This window comes from Peromyscus leucopus, chromosome 2 (genome assembly GCF_004664715.2).
Source record: "Peromyscus leucopus breed LL Stock chromosome 2, UCI_PerLeu_2.1, whole genome shotgun sequence".
Taxonomy (NCBI): domain Eukaryota; kingdom Metazoa; phylum Chordata; class Mammalia; order Rodentia; family Cricetidae; genus Peromyscus; species Peromyscus leucopus.
Genome location: NC_051064.1, coordinates 118,008,002 through 118,031,230, shown reverse-complemented (window position 1 = coordinate 118,031,230; position 23,229 = coordinate 118,008,002). Strand labels below are relative to the sequence as shown.

The 23,229-nt window shown below is 43.4% G+C and overlaps 2 protein-coding genes across 3 annotated transcripts; one reads left to right on the top strand and one right to left on the bottom strand.

Annotated features, from left to right (window-relative positions):
- The first annotated feature begins 48 nt into the window (after positions 1-48).
- Mmachc (metabolism of cobalamin associated C) lies at positions 49-6,087 on the top strand. Of its 2 annotated transcripts, none has more exons than XM_028889703.2 (4): positions 49-150; positions 3,138-3,332; positions 4,364-4,516; positions 5,611-6,087. In XM_028889703.2, the coding sequence occupies exons 1-4, from the start codon at positions 70-72 to the stop codon at positions 6,019-6,021; spliced, it is 840 nt and encodes a 279-aa protein (XP_028745536.1). In that variant the 5' UTR covers positions 49-69; the 3' UTR covers positions 6,022-6,087. The 2 variants fall into 2 exon arrangements, with proteins under 2 accessions (XP_028745536.1, XP_028745543.1); XM_028889710.2 differs by having other exon boundaries at positions 63-150; positions 3,190-3,332.
- A 2,868-nt stretch (positions 6,088-8,955) lies between these two features.
- Prdx1 (peroxiredoxin 1) lies at positions 8,956-22,909 on the bottom strand. Its single transcript, XM_028889721.2, has 6 exons — positions 22,806-22,909; positions 20,789-20,905; positions 16,613-16,766; positions 16,050-16,172; positions 14,796-14,926; positions 8,956-9,270 (listed from the first exon to the last, which is right to left on the bottom strand). The coding sequence occupies exons 2-6, from the start codon at positions 20,892-20,894 to the stop codon at positions 9,185-9,187; spliced, it is 600 nt and encodes a 199-aa protein (XP_028745554.1). The 5' UTR covers positions 20,895-20,905; positions 22,806-22,909; the 3' UTR covers positions 8,956-9,184.
- Between the last annotated feature and the right edge of the window lie 320 nt (positions 22,910-23,229).

Sequence of the window (23,229 nt, the reverse complement as noted above, 5' to 3'; positions counted from 1 at the left end):
TAACTCCTAAAAGCCCAAGTTAACAATAAGACTCCATTTCCCAGCAAGCTCAGCGTTCAACGTGCGCTAATGGAGCCGCGTGTCGCAGACCTGAAGCAGAAGATTGAGGACACTTTGTGTCCTTTTGGCTTCGAGGTTTACCCTTTCCAGGTTGGTTTGACTTCCCTGTGGTTCTAGGGCCAGCTGTATGATTGGCCTTGGCGCCAAAAGTATGAGGCCCGGTGAGCCCAAGCTCCTACCGCGGCCGTCTAATAACCCAGTCTCCGAGTCGTGATGTGAAATGGGGCTTGTTAAAAAGGTAGAGAAACAGACACGTTTGCCCGATTACCTCTTTATGATGTCAAACAAATGAATTGGATTCAACCCACGATACCTGACCTCTCCGTAATTTAAAAATAATAATAATAATAATGTCCCCCTGTGGGGCCGGAATCACCAGACGCTTCCAAAGGAATTAGGAGAGGTCAAAGTTTGGAAGGTAGGCATGGCTATGTATTCGGTCCGTTGAAGAAAGAAGAGAATTCCTGATGTTGAGCAAGGCACAATTGGCTAGTTTGTTCCGTCAGCCAACAGAAGGCTAATTCATAATGTTGCTAGCCATCAATACAGGACTGAGCATAGAAATTCCTCACGCTCGCCTGGTACAGAACGAACTCTCTGTAACCTCGGTCCCACTCCACACCACCCGGCTCCGCCCTATCCCACAGTACTGAGTGAACAAGATATGCTTAGGACACAAGCCTAAATTAAAATCATCCTGAGTCCTTGGACCTATCTTTAGAGACTTCCCATTTCTCACCCATTCCATTGAGCTGTCCACAGCAAGACTTAGAATAAGATACTATAGAGAAGTAAGTAAATCTAGCTTGAACGCATTTGCAGGAGGAAAAAACTTGAAATTGAACCTCTGGAGGGTGTAGCTCAGTGACAGAGCTCTTGACCACCATGCTTGAGGTCTTAGGTTCAATTCCCAAATTGAGGAAAAAGAATGAAACTGAGCTGAAGCTGTAACTCAGTGATAGAGTGCTGGCTTAGTATTGGCAAGGCTCTGGGTTTAATCTCAAGCACCAGTTCAAAAACAAGCGTGAAAAGATGGATTTAGGGGCTGGAGAGATGGCTCAGCAGTTAAGAGCACTGACTGCTCTTCCAAAGGACCAGGGTTCAATTCCTAGCACCCAAATGGCAGCTAACAACTGTCTGTAACTCCCAAGTTCTGACACCCTCACATAGATAAACATGCAGGCAAAGCACTAATGCAAATAAAATAAAAATAAATGAATTATTTAAAATAAAAGATGGATTGAAAGGAGGGAGGGTTATTGAAAGGAGGCAGTGATGGATGGCAGATAGGGAAAAAACAGGAATGCCTATGTGAGGTCCAGGTACGGTGGCAGAAGACTTTGACTCCAGTCTGTTCTACATATGGAGCTCCAGGCCAGCCAGGACTATATAGTGAGACCCTGTCTGAAAAGTGTGTGTGTGTGTGTGTGTGTGTGTGTGTGTGTGTGTGTGTGTATGAGAGAGAGAGAGAGAGAGAGAGAGAGAGAGAGAGAGAGAGAGAGAGAGAGAGAGAGAGAAATGGGAACTAGTATACTGAATGGAGTTAGCTGTAGCTCTGCCTGTTATTATGAGGCCCTGCTATTCACCTTCTCAGTCCTACATCCAACAGCCATCATGAATATCCCTGAATCTTCCAAGCTCATAGTTTTTTAGCCCAACAACCCATTCTGTATCCCAAAACACTTCTCTCGTTAGGATTACTATAATCTGGCTTCCATCTTGGATCCAATCCATTCTCTACACTGCAACCAAATCTTTCTAAACTATCAGGTCACTTTATTCTGTTTGTTTGTTTGTTTGTTTGTTTTCAACGCAGGGTTTCTGTGTAGCTTTGGAGCCTGTTCTGGATCTCTCTCTAGACCAGGCTGGCCTCAAACTCAGAGATCTGCCTGCCTCTGCCTCCCGAGTGCTGGGATTAAAGGAGTGCACCACCACTGCCCAGCACTTTACTATTTTAAGTTAAATGACTCCTCACTGTCACCAAATTGGAAGTCATAGTTTTTAAGTTGGTATTTAAGGTCAGGCACAACCTCCTACTAATCTCTCAAGCCTTTTCTCCTTTTCACTTCCACCACACTAGATAGTCTGCTCTTCTCAAATGCACTTAGTACATTTTTTTTCTTTTTCTTTCTTTCTGGTTTTTTTGAGACAGGGTCTTTCTGTGCAGCCCTGGCTGTCCTAGAACTCACTCTGTAGACCAGGCTGGCCTGAAACTCAGAGATCCACCTGCCTCTGCACCACCCCACCCCATCCCCAGTGGTGGGATTAAAGGTGTATGCCACCACAGCCCAGTGGGCTGAATGCATTTCTACTGGCAAGGCTACATAGTGAGACTCTGTCTCAGATAAATAAACAGCAGATTCTCTATCCCCCACATCAACCTTCAGTTTCCTTACCAGCCCCCAAGACTGGATTTCAGTTTTTTTCTAGTATCAGAGGATGGTTATCTGGTCCTGCCATAGGACTGGTCATAATTATCACTTTTTTTTTTTTTTTTTTTTTTTTTTTTTTTTTGGTTTTTCTAGACAGGGTTTCTCTGTGTAGCTTTGTGCCTTTCCTGGTAGCCCAGGCTGGCCTCGAACTCACAGAGATCCGCCTGGCTGTGCCTCCCGAGTGCTGGGATTAAAGGCGTGCGCCACCACCGCCCGGCTCTTTTTTTTTTTAATTTTTAATCTTTTTATTTTTTTAAATTTTTGGAGACAGCGTTTCTCTGTAACAGACCCGGCTGTCCTGGAACTCGCTTTGTAGACCAGGCTGCTTAGAACTCATAGAGATCTGCCTGCCTCTGCCCCCCAAGAGCTGGGATTAAAGGTGTGCACCACCACAACCTGGCCAATTGTCACTTTCTATTCTAGTTTGTTTATAAACTCTTTCCTAACTTCACTCCTTGTCAATTGCAGACAGATTGCCCATATAAGGTTAATATGCATACATTACATAGCATCAGTGAAAATTCTTTGAATGAATGAAATGGAGATGAGTGCAAAATGTATGAAGCCTTGAATGCAAAGCCAAGATGCGGGCCTAGTTAAGGCCCAAGCTGCTTGCCAACCAGACCTGAGCTTTCTGTGTTCCAGGTGGCGTGGTACAATGAACTCCTGCCTCCAGCCTTCCACTTGCCCTTCCCAGGACCTACTCTGGCCTTCCTGGTACTAAGCACACCTGCTATGTTTGACAAAGCCCTCAAGCCCTTCTTGAAGAGCCACCACCTCCAACCACCGAGAGACCCAGTGGATCAGTGCGTGTCCTACCACCTGAGGAGTGTTAGGGAGGTAAGGCTCAACTTCAACTCCCAAGCCTACATCTGCTTCCCTGTCGATCAAGCGCAGTGCAGGATCTAGATTTGGGGCTAGGAGCTATGCCATTCTGTAACTTCTTCCTATTCTGCTTTCTCTTTTTTTCTTTTTTCTTTTTTTTTTCCGGAGCTGAGGACCGAACCCAGGGCCTTGCACTTGCTAGCGCTCTACCACTGAGCTAAAATCCCCAGCCCCCCTATCCTGCTTTCTCACACCCAGGTTTTACCCTTTCCTTTAGCAGAGACCCCCACCTGAAATCAGTTTCGTAGAGTGACTACACTGATGGACAACTGTATGAACTTCAGGCTAATCTGAATACGTACTGGAATAGTAAATACATCTTTTAGGCATTGTGTGCTGTTCTTTGCCCTGTGCTTACAAACTCTATGCTCTTTGAAGCCTTTTGAAGGCAGAACAGTATTTCCCAGCCTGTACTTATTTATATGCACATGTGTACATATTTGTACACAAGGCTCAATAACTCCTGATAATGAGCGAAGTCTTTTGTATTTCCCTTCGAGCACATGCCCTTCTGAGAGGGCAGAGGAACTTCAATTTCCTTCATTTAGTAGCGTCTTAGGTTAAAGTTGTGTTTTCCCTTCAAACAGGGCTTTTTTTTTTTTTAAGATTTATTTATTTATTATGTATACAGTGTTCTGTTTGCATGCCAGATCTCATTATAGACGGTTGTGAGCCACCATGTGGTTGCTGGGAATTGAACTCAGGACCTCTGGAAGAACAGCCAGTGCTCTTAACCGCTGAGCCATCTCTCTAGCCTGTTTGAGGAAACAGGGCTTTTAATGGAGAATCCCAGTAGTAGGGAGGTAGAGGCAGGAGGATTACCTTTGGCTATATGTAGCAAGTTCAAGGCCATTCTGACCCTGTCTCAAAAAACTAAGCCATGAGCTTATGAGAACAGGATCATGTTAATACACAACTTAGGCCTTTGCAGAACAGAACAGTCATGACTCCCATCATGCTAACAGGAGCCCCTTATTCTGTTCCAGAAATTTCCAGAACTGCAAATGGAAGTCATTGCTGACTATGAGGTCCACCCCAACCGGCGCCCTAAGATTCTAGCCCAGACCGCAGCCCATGTGGCAGGTGCTGCTTACTACTACCAACGACAAGATGTGGATGCTGACCCATGGGGGACCCAGGTTAGAGAATCCATGTGAATGAATGAGTGGGGACTCAGAGAGAAAAATAGTAAAGGCCCTCCAAGTATTTCTATGAGGTCCCACGGTCCTTCACCTTCCTTTGATGAAGTTGATACGTAACCCAGAACAACTATGGTCCTGACAAATAGTTCACCTGTTTTCTGGCTCCTTTACCTGCTGATTTACCTGAGGACGTAACAGTTCAAAAAATCTGGTCCCTTTTAGTGTTTTAAAAATATTTACTGTGTGTGCATGCATTGATAGAGGTCAGAGGATAATTGCAGGAGTCAGTTCTCTCCTTCCACCATGTGGGTCCTTGGGGATGAACTGAGGTTGTTAGGCTTGGCTGCACATACCTTCACTCACTAAGTCATCTCACCAACTTCCTGGTCTGTTTTTTGTTTTGAGACAAAAAACATCTCTGGTTGTCTTAGAACTCACTGTGTAGACTAAGCTGGCCTCAAACTTACAGAGACCCATCTTGCCTTTGCCTCCTGAGTGCTGGGTTGTATGCCACCACTACCCGGCTTGCCTGCTCTGTTCTTGTGTTCTTGTTCTTGTGTTCCATGGCTGTGTCAGGAAAATCCAAAGGCAGAGTAGTGATCAGGAGACTAATACTGAAACTGGGAAGCTGCTGAGGCCATAATTCTATGAATAGATGGTCAAGAAGAGGACAGGGACAGTGAGACGGAGGTAAAGGCACTACCAACCTGAGTTTGATCTCTAGAACCCATGTAAAGGTGAGAGAGAACCAAATCCATGAAATTGCCTTCTGATCCCCAATAGACACATATACACAATAGATTTCTTAAAAATGAGGGAAAGAGACGGGCGTTGGTGGCGCACGCCTTTAATCCCAGCACTTGGGAGGCAGAGCCAGGCGGATCTCTGTGAGTTCGAGGCCAGCCTGGGCTACCAAGTGAGTCCCAGGAAAGGCGCAAAGCTACACAGAGAAACCCTGTCTCGAAAAACCAAAAAAAAAAAAAAAGAAAAAAAAAAAGAAATTGAGGAAAAAAGCTTGCAATAATGGGAGTTGGACCTAGTATCAAAATGACTTCTGTAAACCTGAAAACTACTTTTTGCCCTCTCCCCAGCACATAGCAGGTGTGTGCATACACCCCCGATTTGGGGGCTGGTTTGCTATCCGAGGAGTAATATTGCTGCCAGGGATTGAAGTACCAAATTTGCCACCCAGAAAGGCCCCTGACTGTGTGCCTACAAGAGCTGGCCGCATCACTCTGCTCGAAGGCTTCAATTTCCATTGGCGTGACTGGACTTACCGGGATGCTGTGACTCCTGAAGAACGTTACTCAGAAGAACAGAAGATCTACTTTTCTACCCCACCTGCCCAACGCTTGGCCCTATTAGGCTTTGCCCAGCCCTCAGAACACGCTAGCATTACACCTGAGCATCCCAGTTCCATGCTTACCAAGCCCCAGAATTCCAGCAGAGCAAGAAGCTGGCTTAGCCCCAGTGTCTCACCACCTGTATCCCCAGGTCCTTGACCTTTTCCCCTGTGAGATACCATTTGTGTTAGATTTATTTTGGGTAAAATTTGGGTTTTGAAAAAGCACTTTTGGTTTTTTTTTTTGGGGGGGGGGTTGTTTTTTTTCTTTTTTGGTTTTTGGTATGCAAGACAGGGTTTCTCCTTGTAGTTTTGGTGACTGTCCTGGAATTCACTCTGTAGACCAGGCTGGCCTCCAACTCACAGAGGTCTGCCTGCCTCTGCTTCCCAAGAGCTAGGATAAAAGACATATGCTGCCACCACCCAGTAAAAAAAAAAAAGCACGTTTTATTTGAGTATTATTTCCTGATAATAGCTCTTCAAAGAGAGTCAAGATTCACTTTACAATGGTCAAGACAAATCACATGCCAAGGCAGACTCAAAATCAGCAGCTGCCTTCAAATATTGGACTTATACCTGTTACTATTTTTGTGTAGTACTCTAAATACTATTTAGAGTTGTGGTTCTCAATCTTCCTAATGCAACCCTTTAATACAGTTAGTTATGTTGTGGTAACCCCAACCATAAAATTATTTTTATTGCTATAATTTTGATAGTTATAAATCATAACGTAAATATGTTTTCAGATGGTCTTAGGCGACCCCTGTAAAAGCGCCCTTCAACTCCCAAAGGGGTCTTGACCCACAGGCTGAGAACCACTGATTTGGAGGATCCTAGGGGTATACACCCTTTAAGTGGTACCTACCACGTAGGGCTATGCCAAGTTATTATTTGAATAAACTACTTTGAAACTGTCTGACATACAGTAAGTGGTATGTTATTACTAAAGGCTTAAGGAATTTTACACTTCTGCTCAAATAAATCTAGTTTGATTATGGAATGTTGGAAGGCCATGATGGTACAAGACTGTTTTGTCTGCTGTTATCAAGAATCCAGAAGAGGTGAGATTCAGGAAAGGTGCAAAGCTACAGAGAAACCCTGTCTCAAAAAAAAAAAAAAAGAATCCAGAAGAAATTTCTTGCTGACTTAACAAAGGGTTTAGAATATTCTCTAATCATAGCTAAAATAGAATCCTATCCAAAGCCACCACCTTTGTTTGCCTGTTCTCTGCAGAGATGGATGCTTCCCAATCCTGGAAGGGTCTGAAGAGGTGGCTTAGTAAAAGGATGAGGTTTATGTGTATGAGGAATGAGGTCCCATCTTTAAAAGAAAAAGAAAAAAGCTCCCTCAATCAACTCAAAGTATATACATGCATACAGAAGTGAGCGTTTTATTTTTCCATTTTGTATGAAAGAGCAAACTCAAGCCCTACTACACTGTTAGTCATGGCACTACAGTTAATATTTGCTGGGTTGCAAATGATAGTCCCAGTAAGATTTGTAGTGTTTATATGCAGATGCACCCCTTCCCCCGTAAACATGATTTAAAAGAAAAATCAATGGCCAAGCCTATAAATTCTTCAATCTCAGAACTGAGATGAGTGCAAGATTAAAGCCGACCTAGGCTACAAGGCAAGACTTTGCATTGTGTATAGGCCAAAGCATGTTAGCCTTCTTGAGGCTGGAATTAGAGAAAGCTGTTCTTTGAGACAACTCACTGAATTCATATTGAGGTTTGCTGACCAGCAAGCTCCAGCACTCTGCCTGTCTCCTTGCCTCCCCTGCACTTAAGATTACAGACACATAGCATTCATTGGTCTTGGCATTTTATGTGGTTGTTGGGGATTGAACTCAGACCCACATGCTTGCATGATGGTCTGTCCAGAGTGTGATCTACATTCTACATTTGGTTGCAAATGAGTTTACTAACACTATAGCAACCAAAAGTAAGGAACAAGTGTCAAATAACACAACATGGAATCAGGTGTTTATAAAATCCTTCTTAGACTCATGTTGGAGTTGTGGGTAGAGTAGAATGTTGTCCACCACACAGGTAAACCTCTTGATATTTTCTTTTCTTTTTTTTTTTTGGTTTTTCGAGACAGGGTTTCTCTGTGTAGCTTTGGAGCCTGTCCTGGAACTTGCTCTGTAGACCAGGCTGGCCTCAAACTCAGAGATCCACCTGCTTCTGCCTCCCGAGTGCTGCTCTTTATATTTTCTTTTGCCTTAACTTCTCTAGTACTGGGATTACAGGTATGTCCCATCATACCACTTATGTGGCAGTAGGGTTAGAACACACTGGTTAATTTCTGTCAACTTGACAGTAAACTAGTTTCCTGGGAGAGGAAACCCCAATTGAGGAATTGCCTAGATGAAACTGGCCTGTGGCATTGGGGGGGGGGTGGCTAACTGACTTAGAAGGGCCCAGTCCACTGCACAGTACCATTTCTAGGCAGCAGCCGGTCCTGAACTGTTTAAATCTGCTCCCCGACCCCCAGCAGCAAAGCAGGACACCAGGTAAGCACTCTACCAAGAGCTATACCTCCAGCCCTGAGGCAACTCTTAAACTAATTTTTTTTAAGAATAGCAGAGGCTATGAAGATAGCTCAGCCATAAAGTGCTCTTATGAGGAAACGAATTAGGTCCATGGAACTCCTATCAAAAAAGAAGCCAGGCATGGTAGGCCATGCTTATAAAACCAGCACTGGAGAGAGAAGCAGATCCTGAGTTTGCTAGCCACATCTACATGTCAAGTTCCAGATCAGTAAGAGATCCTGCCTCAAAAAATAAGGGACTGGAGAAATGGCTAGTGGTTAGGGACATTTGCTGCTTGCTGCTCTTGCAGTAGACCCAGGTTCAATTCCCAGCACCCACACTGTGGCTGACATCCATCCCCATAGGGGATACAACAGGCAGGTACATAGTGTATATGCAAGGAAAAGATTCATACATATAAATCCTTTGGAAAAAAATAAAAAAGTAAATAGCACCTGAAGAACACCCTCTGGCTTCCACATTTACACACACACAACACACAACATACTCACGTTCATCTAAACCAAAAAACTACTATTGCCTGAAAATGAATCACCAAGTTCTCAGAGATCAAGTTTAATAGATACTAAAAAAAGGAACAACAGGTTGATTTCTGCAACTCACAACAAACCTCAGGTTATTCCCAATAGTGGAAGAAAGGCTAACCGCCCCCAGTACTGTAGGAAAGGGATGTCTTGAATCACACCACATTTTGTTTAAGCATGAATAGAGTACAAGAAATTTTCTTCTGGCTGACCAATGCAGCCTGGCAGAAAAATGGACCAGTGCTCACTTCTGCTTAGAGAAATATTCTTTGCTCTTTTGGACATCAGGCTTGATGGTATCACTGCCAGGTTTCCAGCCAGCAGGGCACACTGTAAGAGAAAGGTATTACTAATTATTAACCTGCTCAGTGGTGTGTATCTGCCTCCCCCATCTCTATGAACAAAGGGCTATCTTGCTGTGGTGGCACACGCTGGCAGGATATGCTGAAGAAATGGATGCAGGAGAATTATGAGTTCGAGGCCAGCCTAGACTACAAATTTTGCATGGCGCATGCCTTTACTCCAGCACTCAAGAAGTAGAGGCGGGCAAATCTCTGGAAATCCAAGGCTGGCCTACTCTACATAGTGAATTCCAGGCAAATGAGAAAGACCTGGAATTAACTATGTAGAGTAGGCCAGCCTTGGATTTCCAGAGATTTGCCTGCCTCTACTTCTTGAGTGCTGGAAAAAAAAAAAAAAAAAAACACAAGGTGGGGCTGGAGAGAGGGCTCAGTGGTTAAGAGCACATAACTAAGACTGCTCTTCCAGAGGTCCTGAGTTCAATTCCCAGCAACCACAAGGTGGCTCCCAACCACTTGTAATGAGATCTGGTGCCCTCTTCTGGCCTGCAGGAACACATGCAGGCAGAACACTGTATACATAATAAATAAATAAATCTTTAAAAAAAAAAAAAAAAAAAAAACCACAAGGTGGCCCTGTGTGGGCATGAGCTCAGGAGTTGGCCCCACCCCTTGCTGGCATAGGATGAGCATGAAGGTGAGCTGGCCTGCCCCTTACCAGCTAACACGTGGCTCTCCACAGTACATGGCTTCTGGGAGAAAGATACACTTTTCTTTGGGCGAGGGGCTGGCCACTAGGAGTTTGAACATGCTCTAATAAGTATATGGCCAACACAAAATTTACTTAAATTTGGTTTTTTAGGGGTGGGGGTGGACAGGAGTGAATGATGTAAGATTCCCAAAAAATCAAAAATCCAAACCAAGCCACAAAGCTGAGGATGGCTTGTGCCTACTAATCCCAGGACTCAAGTACTTGCCACAGCTGGAGGCCAGTCTAGGCCAAATCCCAGGCTAGCCTTGATGGGAGACGATCTCAAAATGCAAAAGTAGCCAAATAGCACACACTTTTATAATCCCAGAGGCAAGCAGATCTCAGGCCAGCCTGGTCTACAGAGTGAGTTCTACAACAGCCAGAGCTGTTACACAGAGAAAGCCTGTCTCAAAAAAACAAAACAAAAGCCAAAAAACAAACTAACTAACTAAACCAAAAGTAAAAGGAAACCTAGAGCGGCTGGAGAGAGCACTTAGTGTATACTAACACCAGACAGTGTACAACTGCTTGGAACTCAACACCCTCTAGATGCTGCTAGCACCTGCTCAGACCCACCCACCACACATGTCTAATTTTAATAAATAATCTTAAAAAAACACAAAGAAGCCTGGAGATACATAATACAGCCCAGTAGTATAGTACAGTGTTTGCCTAGTATGCCCAAGGCCCTAGGTTCATCCCTTAATATTACATGCCTGCTGCCAAAGTGTTTAAAAAAAAAATCTGATCCTGGGGAGGCAAAAAACAATATAAATCTGATCCCAGGGTGACTCAACTTTGTAATCTGTCACTTAAGCTTTTGGTATAAGGCTAAAAAAGTTTCACCATAGCCCTAACCTACTATTATAGCTCACTTATTTGCACCCAAAATCTAAGCAATAAAACTTCATCTGCACTTACATCTAATAACAAACTGTCTAAAGGGCAATGGTGGTGCACATCTTTAATTCCAGCACTTGGGAGGCAAAGGCAGGCTGATCTCTGTGAGTTCAAGGTCAGCCTGGTTTACAGGGTGAGTTTTAGGACAGCCTGTACTGTTACACAAAGAAAAACCAAAAAGAAATTTAAAAGAAAAAAAAACTGTCTAAAATATACATAACAAGACATTAAGATTTATAGAAGGGCTAATAATTCACATGCTGTATACAATTTTATGTATGCTTCATATACTACTTAAATTAAGAAAAAAAGGGAAGAGATAACAAAACATCCTTGAAAGCCAAGTAGTTAACTCCTAAACTACAAAAGAGCACTTCTACAAATGCCGTTTCATTAAGAACTGCCCTCTACTCTCCCAGTAAGCAAAGGGCAGAGCTTCCATCTTTCACACCCTTAGGAAAAAGTGTGAGAATGGCTGTATTTTCTGCATAACAACTTCAAGCTAGAAATAAAGGCAAAGGAAATCTGATTTTCCACTTCCATTTGAGACATGTATTCATCAAAGTCTAGTAATACAAACAAGTATGGTGGGTGACTCGGAAGGCAGAGGCAGGCGGTCTACATATCGAATTTGAGGCAGGCAGCACTATATAGTAAGATCCTGTCTCCAAGAGAAAAAAAAACGGGTAGTAATACAGCAGAAAGAAATCTCAATTTCTTTTGTGAAAATAAGAAGCCTCTAATGGTCCAAAGATATGATGACCTCAATATCAGACTCTGTGGTCAATTCTGAGTACTGAAAACATGGAACAAGAACTAAATGAGAGGACTGGAGAGATGGCTCTGGGTTTATAAGACCTTTAGAAAATCGAACAACATATATACTTTGCTACTCTTTGTTCCTTTTACTTTAGCAGTGACCCTCACTCAATACTATGGAGCAATCTCAGAAGCAGTCAGACTAACGTCCATACATGCAAATACTCTAAAATTATCTGGGCTTACTGTCCCTGATTATCAGCCTTCCATACTAGCTAAACACCTTTAGATCACTCAGATGTTCAATTAATCCATATTCTAACAGCTTTAACCTTTTATAAGAGGCAAAACCAGAATTTTAACAGGCCTCTAAAAGTGAGTATGATTATTTACGTTTCTCTCTCCAGTCCTACCCTCAAAGCATGAGATTATAAACATAAGGAACATGTTAACAGCACAAAGACACCTGGTCCAGGGGGCTATATTCTACTTAATGCTTGACTAAAAATTAAAAGTGGGACCAGCAAAATGGCTCAGTGGGTAAACACACTTCCAAGATAAGCCTGACAAGCTAAGTGTGGTGATGACCAGAACCCTCAGTGGAAACAAAGAACTGAGGCTAGAGTTGTCCTCTGACCTCCACTGGTGCATCATGGCACACATCCACATATAAAAAATAAAATTTAAAACAATAATGTAAACAAGGGAGGGGCTGGAAAAATGGCTCAGCAGTTAAGAGCACTGGCTGCTCTTCCAGAGGACCCAGATTCAATAGGCAGCAATGGTGGCTCATACCTCTATTCCTAGCACTTGGGATGCTGAGGAAGATTTGTAGGAATCTGAAGACAGGCTGGGCTACATAGTTGAAGGCCAGCATTGATTACATAGGAAGATACTATCTCATCTCAAAAAAGGAGAAACATACCAAATCATGTTTAGAATTTACAAGTACTATGCTTTCTTTGTATTTCTATGAATGTTTTACCTATATGTATGTCTCTGAACCACATGCATGCAGTACCTGAGGAAACCAGAAGAGGACATCTGATCTCCAGGGACAGAAGTAATAGAAATTGTGAGTTGTCATGTGGGTGGAACAGAATGTCTTAACCACTGAGCCATCTCTCTAGCCCCTATTTTTTTTTCCTGTAAGATTTATTTTTTAAATTTTCTTTCATCTTTACTTTATGAATATTTTGCCTGCGTTTATGTCTGTGCACCACATTGTATCCAATGCCCAAGAAGACCAGAAGAGGGTATCAGATTCCCTTGAACTGGAGTTACAAGATAGTTGTGAGCTACCCTGTGGGTTCTGGTAATCAAACCATAGTCCTCTGAAAAAGCAGCCACTGCTCTTAATCCCTGAGCCATTTCTCTAGTACTTATTACTTTTAATTTGTGTCTCTGTGTATATATATATATGAGTATCCAGAGACTATTAAGAGGATGTCAGCTCCTTTGGAGCCAGAATTACAGGCAAATATTTATGAGCAACTTGGTATGAATGCTGAGGACTGAATTCAGGTCTTCTGGAAGAGCTGCATGTGCTCCTAACTCCTGAGCTATTTTCTAGTTGCCTTCCTTAAACACTTTTGGGAGACCTTGTCTTGGATACCTGAAACTTGCCATGTAGAATACAATGGCCTTGCTAGGCAATGGTGTCACATGACTTTAATCCCAGACACAGACTTAATTAACTCTTTAGCCCAGGTTGCCTTGAAATTGCACGTGCTAGAATTACAGAACTGAGCCAGTGCAAGTAGCAAGAACAGACTTCTACATGGCAAAATAATCCCTGATTCTAAAACTTTACCTCACCTTCTCTATTTCTCACACACCTACCCTACCCCACTCTTTTTTGAGCAGGTAGCCCTAAAACTCACTGTAGCCCTATAACTCATCCTATAGCCCAGGATGAGCCTGACCTCATGATCCTTAGGCCTCTTCCTCCCAGAAGTGCTAGGATTATACTAAGTTACATCCTCAGCCTGAAAAATAGATTGACAGCATGTGGGCTGGATACGAACCTCAGGGATTCACAAGTTAGAAGTTACCACTGAACTACATTCTTAGCAACCATAAATAATTTTTTAAGATTTTATGTGTATGAGTTTTTGGTTTTATTTTTTAAAGATTTATTTATTATGTATACATTGTTCTGTCTGTACATATCCCCACAAGCCAGAAGAGGGCACCAGATCTCATTACAGATGGTTGTGAGCCACCATGTGGTTGCTGGGAATTGAACTTAGGACCTTTGGAAGAGCAAGCAGTGCTCTTAACCTCTGAGCCATCTCTCCAGCCCCCGTGTATGAGTTTTTTGCCTGTACCATATGCATGCCCTTGGAGATCAGAAGAGGGCGCTGGCCCTCCCAGAACTGGAATTATAATAGACTATTTGTGACAGACATGTGTGTGCTAGGGATCAAATCCAGGTCCTCTACAAGAGAGCAAGTTCATTTAACCTCTCGAGCTCCTAATTTAAAATGTTTTTTTTTGCTGGGCTGTGGTGGCCCATGCCTTTAATCCCAGCACTCGGGAGGCAGAGGCAGGCAGATCTCTATGAGTTTGAGGCCAGCCTGGACTACCAAGTGAGTCCCAGGAAAGGCGCAAAGCTACACAGAGAAACCCTGTCTCAAACCCCCCCCCAAAAAAAAAAGAAAAGAAAAAAGAATTTTTTTTTTTTTTAAATTTTAGGTACATTGATGTTTTGCCTACATGTATGTCTGTGTGAGGGGTGCCAGATTCCCTGAAATGGGAGTTTCTAGACAGTTGTGAACTGCCATGTGGATGCTGGGAATTGAACCTGGGTCCTCTGGAAGAGCAACCAGTGCTCTTAATCTCTGATCCATCTCTCCAGCCTTTGAGCTCCTTATACATTAAAAAAAAAAAAAAAAGGCAAAAATAAAAAACTTTCCACCAAGTATGGTGCATGCATTTAACCCCAGCACAGGTGGATCGCTGAGTTTAAGTTTGAGGTCAACCTGGTCAACAGGGCAAGTTTTAGGACAGCCAAAGTTACACAGAGAAACCCTGTCTTGAAAAATAAAAAACACTTCCATTTCTTACATAGACACAATTACCCTTTTACCCAAAGCCTTTGCACCCTACCCTACTGCTGTCTCATTAGCAGGCAGATGACTTACCTTCACCATGCTTGTCAGTGTACTGGAAGGCCTGCACTAGTCTCAGAATCTCATCCACAGAGCGGCCAACAGGAAGATCATTTATAGTGATCTGTCGAAGGATACCTTTATCATCAATAATAAAAAGGCCCCTGGGTGGAAGAGATTGAAGGATTGAGAAAGAGGCATTACAAGTCAAATTTTTGCACAGAAGTCCTAAGAAAATGAATGGGCTGTTCTATAAATAAAGTTATACTAGCCAACTATTAGTGTGACTACTACACTGAAAAATGCAATGAGAAATAGATGCAGCTCAGTTGGCAGCATGCTTATTAAGCATGCAGAAAACCCTGGGTTTGATCCCCAGGAACACATAAACCAGAAGGAGTAGTGAACAAAAGAAAAGTGGAAACAGTGGATCAGGAGTATAAGAACATCCTCAGCTATCAGACACCATGTCCAAAATAAAACAGGTTGGAGGACAGGCATAGCAGCACATACCTACAAGTTCTAGTTCCTGGGAGGCTGAAAAGAGGATCACTAGTATGAGGTCAACCTGAACTATACAGCAAATTCAAGGCCAATTTGAGCTATATCATAACAAAATTGTCGCAAAAATAAAAACAAAGAGGCTGGGGAGAGAAGACTCAGACAGTAAAGTGATGCTCTTCCAAGTATGAGCACCTGAATTTGAGCCCCAAAACCCATTAAAAAAATAAATTACCAAACAAGTAATCTCACCTTTAAAAAATAAAATAAATGAAGGAAAAAAAAAAATCAAGGACTTGGAGAGATGGCTCAGAGATTAAGAGTACTGGCTGCCCTCTCCAGAGGACCTAAGTTTGATTCTGAGCACTGGAATGGTGCCTCACAACCATTTTTAGCTCCAGTTCCAGGGGATCCAATGGGCACAGGTGGTACACATACATACATGTACGCAAACATCCAAACACAACACATACAATATGTATTTAAAATTAAGCACACAATGCCAACACTGAGGAGGCAAAAACAGGCAAGTCCTTGAGACTTACTTACCAGCCAGCCCAGCCTACCTGGCAAGTCTGTAGCCAATGGGACACTATCTCTAAAAAACAGTGGACACTGAGAACACTACTCCAGGTCTTCTGACATCCACGGGACACATACACAATGAAAATGACATGAGGAAGGATGCGCCTCAGGTCATGTGTTCTGGCTTTTCCAAATAAATGACTATTAGCTAAAAAGACCATTCTCGTAGTAACTGCCACCTCCCACCCTTAAAGTACATACCTGAAAGAGATACCTTCATCAGCCTTTAAGACTCCATAATCCTGAGCAATGGTACGCTTGGGATCTGATACCAAAGGAATGTTCATGGGTCCCAATCCTCCTTGTTTCTTGGGTGTATTAATCCTAAAGCAAAAGGCATTCTTAGAATCCATTCATTCAAACCTTTGTGAAGTAAGAATATTAACTGGACCTCATCTTTCAGATACCCTTTGCCCAAAAACTTTTTCCAACAGTAAACTGAATGGCTTGATGACATTAAGAGTGGTCATCAGTGTATATCAGACAACAGCAACTCAAGCTGATGTGCCTCTGCTACTAGGCAGTGAAAGGAAGTTGGAGCCCAGAAGCCAACACTTAAGTCTACTGCCAAACCTCTAAACTTGTTCAAGAAATCCACAACATACTGCCAAGCGTTGTGGTATACTCCTGTATTCCCATCTACTCATGAAGCTAAGGCTGGAGATACTACAAACTGAAAGAAAGCTGAACTGAGTTACGCATTAACCCTGACTCAAAAACAAAAAGCAAAAAATTCCACATGCGAAATGGACCAAAAACTTTACCATGCCAGATGACAGAAGTGAGAATCCACAGATGCTCCAATCACTTGGCAATTGAGTTTCTTAAATTCTTCTGCCCTATCACTGAAAGCAATGATCTCAGTGGGGCACACAAAAGTAAAATCAAGAGGATAAAAGAAGAATACGACATATTTTCCTGGGGAGGAAAAATAAGTAATCAAGAGGTTAGCTTTGAAACTGAGTTTCTGATCTAAGTGTGCTGATACATGCCTGTAATCGTAGCACTCAGGGCAGAAGGATTGCTGTGAGTTTGGGGCCAGCTTGAACTACGCAGTAGGAACCAGATAAGCCAGGGTTAGAGACCCTCAATCAATGAAGTCAAGAAATTCCTACGATAGTCCTTTGCAAAGATCTTTTCCTATGGAAGACTTTTAAAGTTAATGACAGACAAAGTTATCATGCAATGTTAGGATACTCAATAAAGATGGCTCTTAGAAGCTACCTTTATACCAAGAAAGCCTGAAGTAAAGCCATTTCTTCTATATCAATTCTTTATTATTTGCCTCTGTATTCTTTGAATGCTAACTATAGAATAAACAGTATTCAGCCTAATTCTGATCTTCTGAGAGGCTAATATTAGCACACATCAAGTTATTTCAATGATAAAAAGGGGAGGGGCGGCAAGGATGGACTTCATTATAAATAGTATCTAGAAAATGAAGTGTGGTGGTACACTCAGAAGGCAAAGGCAAGATGGATGGATCTCTCTCTCCTCTACTGTAAAATGAGGAGCCCAAAGAGGAAGTCAGGGTGGAATAGAGTGGCAGAAAAATAGAGTCAGAGACCAGCTACATAGTGAGCTCCAGGCCAGCTCCAGCATACATAGTAAGACAATCTCCAAAAGACAACCACTCACCCCAAAACACACACACACACAAACACTGGGTATGATAACTAACTCTGGCTGTAATTTAGCTTTCAGGAGACAAAAGCAGGAAAATCACAAGTTCAAGACTAGCTTAGGCTATTTAATAAATTCCAAGCTAACCTGACCTACAGGAGACTCTGTCAAAAACAAAACAACTACCTGGTGGTGGCAGCACTCGGGGGAAGGGAAGGGGGACAGAGGCAGATGGATCTCTGAATTCGAGGCCAGCCTGGTTTACAGAGCAAGTTCCAGGACGGTCAGGGCTACAGAGAAACACCGTCTCAAAAAAACAGAAACAAAAAACCACCACCAACAACAACAAAAGTTGGGGGTAGAAATTCAAGGCCATTATCCTAGGACTTGGGAGGTAGGGACAGGAGAATCAGGAGTTTGAGGTCATAGAACAGTTAAAAGCTGGCTGCTCTCCTAGAGGTCCCAGATTTATTCCCAGTATCCACATGATGGCTCACAACTGTCTAATTCCAATACCAGGGGTCCAAGACACTCTCCTGGCCTCTTGCAGCACCAGACGTACATGTATGATACAGACATATATGCAGACAAACACCCACACACATAAAATAACTAAATTTAGTAATAAAATAAAAAAGACAAACCAACAACAAAGAAAGTAAAGACAGAGCCTTTGTGCAATGATGGAAGGATAATTAGGCAATCTCATGGGTAATTTTCTCCCTTTCTATCTTGTTATGGGCAGGGTTTCTTGTTTCTGTTGTTAAGATGTGGGACTACAGACAGTTAGCTCCATCTATTTAGAATAGCATTAGTGGGATTATAGAAGCCAACCAATGAATCCTATTTTTATGTAGGTTCCATGGATTAAAATAAATTTGAGTCCTCAGGCTTGTGCAGTAAGCACTTGCATCTGATGAACATGTTCCCAGCCTTCATGGGCTATGTTTAAGTAATTTCATGAATCACAACAAATGTGTTCCTAACAAGCCCAACAGGACATAACTAGAAAAATTTTACACCAAAAGTACCCAAAGTACTGGTATAAGGTAACAGGACTTCTAGTTCCATTTTCCTTTAGTAACTCAGATTATCACTAAAGTAAATCTTTAAATGGGCCATGAAGCCTCTCACCATACTAATGGTTGAACTGGAACATTTCCAAATATCTACTTATTTTTGGGTAGCAACTATGTCTGAAAGTCAAAACAAGCAGTCCTTGACTCATCTAAGCAATCTCTCTGTGGCTTTGCTTAACAAGCACTTTGAAGCCTCAGTAGACCCAGCCCTACAGGGCAGAGAGCAACTACTCCCTAGACCATGTGCCAGGGTCACCTCCCTGGAGGTGCATTTTAAACTGTTTGCTGTAAGAGATCTTTTCCATAGGGCCCACAGTAGCAGTTCTCATCCCAACAACAAAGTCTGATGTCAGAGAATTTAACTGAGTATTTTACCCAAAAGCTATCTCCACAAACTTATGTATCATTTACATGTGAGAAAGGTACATTTAATACCAGCATTTAAGCCTTGCAACTAAAGAATCTGTGTTCTCAATGGTCCCAAAAGAACTAGCTACTGAGACTGCAAGGCAGGAGAGGAAGAATGGCAATTAGAGATAGCTCAGCAGTTATGAGTATTCGTGCTGCTCTTTCAAAGGACTCAAAGGACTGTTGGGATCCAAGCAGCCACATGGCAGCTCACAACCATCTGTAGCTACAGTTCCAAGAGCTCTAACACCCATGCACACAAGCAGTGTGTGTGTGTGTGTGTGTGTGTGTGTGTGTGTGTGTGTGCAGGTAAAACTCACACACACAAAAATAAATACACCCTTAAGAACTAATTAATTTATTATTTGCTTTTTTTTTTGAGACAGAGTATCACTAAGCAGCTTTGGCTGGCCACTTGATGCACCACTACACTCAGCTAGGAGGTCAATTTTTTAAAAAGAAAGGAGGGAAAGTGGAACTTTAGCAGAATCTGTCAAATATCTGTATGAAATTATGGCAAACGAAATGTAACTGCAGTTCCCAAGTCTTCCCTGTGAGCAGAAGCAAAGCCACAGCTCCAAAGATTTGATGTGAAAGACTAAATGTACTCAAGTTTTCTTGTAACAAGAGATAAAGGGGACTACAAAGATGGCTCAGAGGTTAATCACAATGCCGCTCCTCCAGAGGTCCCAGCACAGATGTGGGGGCTCACAAACATCTATAGTTCCAGTCCCAGGGGATCCAATGCCCTCCTATTTGTGTGCACATGGTGGGGGGGGAGACGACACCACCTATACACATAAAAATAAAAAATGCTTTAAAAGTTTTCCATCCAAGGTCGGGCTATGGTGGCACACGCCTTTAGTCCCAGCACTCAGGAGGCAAAGTCAGGCAAATCTCTGAGTTCAAGGCCAGCCTGGTCTACAAGTGAGTTCCAGGACAGCCAGGGCTACACAGAGAAACCCTGTCTTAACCCCCCTCCCCCCGCCGCAAAAAGAGGAAGGGTCAGGACAGCCAGAGCTGTTACACAGAGAAACCCTGTCTCGAAAAACACCCCCAAAAAGAGAGAGGGAGAAGGCCAAGCACTGATGGCAGACACTTTCAACGTCCAGATCAACCAGGGGATAGTGAGATGAGACCTTGTCTCAAACAAGCAAACAAAAAAGAAAGGGGTTGGAGAGATGGCTCAGGTTAAGAGGTCTAAGTTCAATTCCCAGCCACCACAAGGTAGCTAACAACCACCTGTAATGAGATCTGGTGCCTTCTTCTGGCCAGCAGGGACACATGCAGGCAGAACACTGTATACATAATTAATAAATAAATCTTAAAAAAAAAAAAAAAAGGAAAGAACCAAAAGAGGGGGAAAAAACACAAAGAAAAAAAAAGGAAAGAAAGAACCAGAGGGCACAATGGCATATGCCTTTAATCCTAGTACAAAGGAAGCAGAGGCTGGAGGATCCCTTTGTTCAAGGCCAGCCTGATGTACATAGTGAGCTCCAGGATATGGAGAACTACATAGAGACCCTGTTTTTACAACATCAACTAGAGAATGAAAGAGAGAGAGAGGGGAGGGGGAGAGAGAGAGAGAGAAATATGAGGGTGGAGGATGGAATTCAGTGGTAGAGGGTTGCTTGCATGTGTTGAGGTGCTGAATTCAATCCCCAGTACTTCAAAACTCAAGAATCTTCCCAATAATATAAGTGCCACTAAAGGTAATCAGGTAAATGTAAGAGGCTTATACCTAGGATAACTACTCTTGTCCTAACCATGACTTCACTTCAACATGGAGACATGTGAAGTGGCCTCTTGCCCAATTTAGTTAATTCTTACCTTTGTATTCACTTAGGCTGATATCTTTGAATTGTCCATCTGGCATAACAGCTGTGGCTTTGAAGTTGGGGGCAGGATACCCAATTTTTGCATTTCCTGAAGACATCTTGCTATCAGCTGAAAAGGGCAACAACAACAACAAAAATTGAAACAAGCCTGTTCTTCCAAACAACTAAGAGCTTTCACCTACCTAGGAACTTAACTGTAGTTCAATCGTGGAACTGTCCAGTAGCTTTGAATACATTGTTTTATATTATTATAGTAAACACAGGCTATCACAGTCAAGGGTCACAACCCAAAAGCTCCAACTTCTGGGTAAAACAAGACTGAATATCAGCCTTTGTTTTCACTTACAAACAGCTCCACAGTCTAAATAAGTCAGCTCTACCACCCTTTCTGAAGCAGTTTTTCCATCAGCATTTTATTTTACACATTCATTAGGCAGAAGCAGGAAAGAGGGGGAACAGACACAAGGATCCAAGCAACACAATGCCAGCACATTGGCATTTATTGTTTCAAAACTTTAGGTGTTGTGTTTAAAGCAGAAGTTCTCTCTGCATAACTTGTTTGAAGCCAACCTAGGCTAAGTGAGCCCTTGCCTTTTTTTTTAAATAAAGGTTTCTGCCTGGGACAGTGAGATACTCTGGATGCTAAGGAAGGAAGATACTAAGCTCAAGCAAGACTGAGAAAACTTGTCTCAAAAAGTTTCTGGACGTAAATCAAGGCACTTGCTATCTGATGACCTCAGTTCAATCCCCTGAACCTGCATAAAGACGGAGCAGGAACTCACTTCTACAGGTTGCCTTAACACCAGAGCCCAAACACATACATAAATGCTTTAAAAAAAATTTTTTTTTAAAGTTTCTGACCTCTGGGCCAACATCTTAGGGCAAAGGTATAGGAAGAGTCACTTTACCGGCCGGGTCTGGGATAACAAATGTAATCCCAACACTTGGGAAGCAGAAGCTGAAGGATCAGAGTTCAATTAGAGGATGGCCCTGGTTACAGGAAACCCTATCGTTAAAAAAACAAGTATTGTTAGAAACCGATTTTTGCTATTTAACTAGGTCAATACCAAGAGAAATGGTTAAGATTTACACCATTAGGAGCTTTAGAGATGGCTCAACGGTTAACAGCCTACACTGCTCTTTGCAGGGAACCCTGGCTCGGTTTCTGGCACCCACTTCGGGTGGTACACAACCACCTGTAACTAGCTTCAGGGAGTGTTTCACACCTCTAACCTCCTCGAGCATCTGCACTCACGTGCATGTACCCAGACATAGACGACATACACACAGTGAAAAAACTTAACCTAAAACAAAATTTACACCACCCAACTCTGAATGCGCCAAGTTCCAAACTTCTTGGTTCATAACAGCAATAACCAAAAGGCTAGGAGCGTCGTTCATCGCAAACTTTTAGCTTCTTTTCTTTTTTAACTCATTATCTTTAACCAAAGTTTTTTTCTTTCCAAGGGAACGCTGCAGCTTAGCAACTACCTATGTGGTGTGATACACCATCTTCTTTATCTAACTTGCTTTGCAAGATGGCCTGGCACTTCCAAAACCCAGCCAATCCGGGAAAATGGACTTCCAGCCGCTGCGAAGCTCCTTTAGAGGAATCGGCCCAGAACGCCCCAACTTCGCCGGACGGACGTAGGTTCCTGCCACTCACGCCATCACCCACCCCAGCACTTCAGAAAGCACCGCGACACAAGCGGAGGGCGCGCAGTGAGTTGAGTCGAGCACTAAGCGCTACCCGTCCCACGACGCTCTCTACCAGAGACAGTTTCCACCGGAGAGGAGGAAACAACGCTAGCCTCAGGTTCCAACAGGTCCGGGAACTAAGGGCCACGTGAAGAATGCGAGTAGCGTCCGAGCACTCGTGGGACCAGGCCTCGCCCGGCTGCCTCAGCCCGTGACCGCCCCTGGGGAGCTGGGACCGGCCTGGGACAGAAAGAACCGGTGACCTGAGGAGCGAGCCTCGTTTCGCGCCCGCGCGAGACCCGCACACTCACCAGGACCGAGTCACAGATCTCCGAGAAACACTCACGGCAAGGAAGGAAGACGACGCCCGAGACGTGCGCGGGGTGCAGCCTTTATAACCACAAAGTTATCGCGAGACTCGGAGCGGGCCAGGGGTGCGGGAGGAGGGGGATCTGGCTGAGCCCCGCCCCGCCCCGGCCGCCCTGGCGGGATGACTCAGCGCTTTCCCGGGACGGGACCCGGCTTGGGGGGCGTCTCAAAAAACGTCCACGCTTTCGCGGCTGCTGTTGGGAGAGGTGGGAAGGCGGGAAAGGGCTGCCCCTTGGCATCCTCTTTTAATCGGGGGTACCTGGGAAACCTCGCCTCTCTTTATTCCCAGGACCCTTATATGCTGTGCATTCAAGACCCAAACTGAGTAAGGGTCTTCCTATCTGCTCACGCAAGACCACGTCTCAT

Excerpts from the sequence above, each read along its gene's own strand:
- Mmachc (XM_028889703.2), top strand. The coding sequence starts at position 70 with ATGGAGCCGCGTGTCGCAGACCTGAAGCAGAAGATTGAGGACACTTTG. Across the intron at positions 151-3,137 it reads TCGAGGTTTACCCTTTCCAG|GTGGCGTGGTACAATGAACT; the intron begins GTTGGTTTGACT and ends TCTGTGTTCCAG. Across the intron at positions 4,517-5,610 it reads CTGACCCATGGGGGACCCAG|CACATAGCAGGTGTGTGCAT; the intron begins GTTAGAGAATCC and ends CCCTCTCCCCAG.
- Prdx1 (XM_028889721.2), bottom strand. The coding sequence starts at position 20,894 with ATGTCTTCAGGAAATGCAAAAATTGGGTATCCTGCCCCCAACTTCAAA. Across the intron at positions 16,173-16,612 it reads CACTTCTGTCATCTGGCATG|GATTAATACACCCAAGAAAC; the intron begins GTAAAGTTTTTG and ends CTTTTGCTTTAG. Across the intron at positions 14,927-16,049 it reads GATGAAGGTATCTCTTTCAG|GGGCCTTTTTATTATTGATG; the intron begins GTATGTACTTTA and ends TCTTCCACCCAG.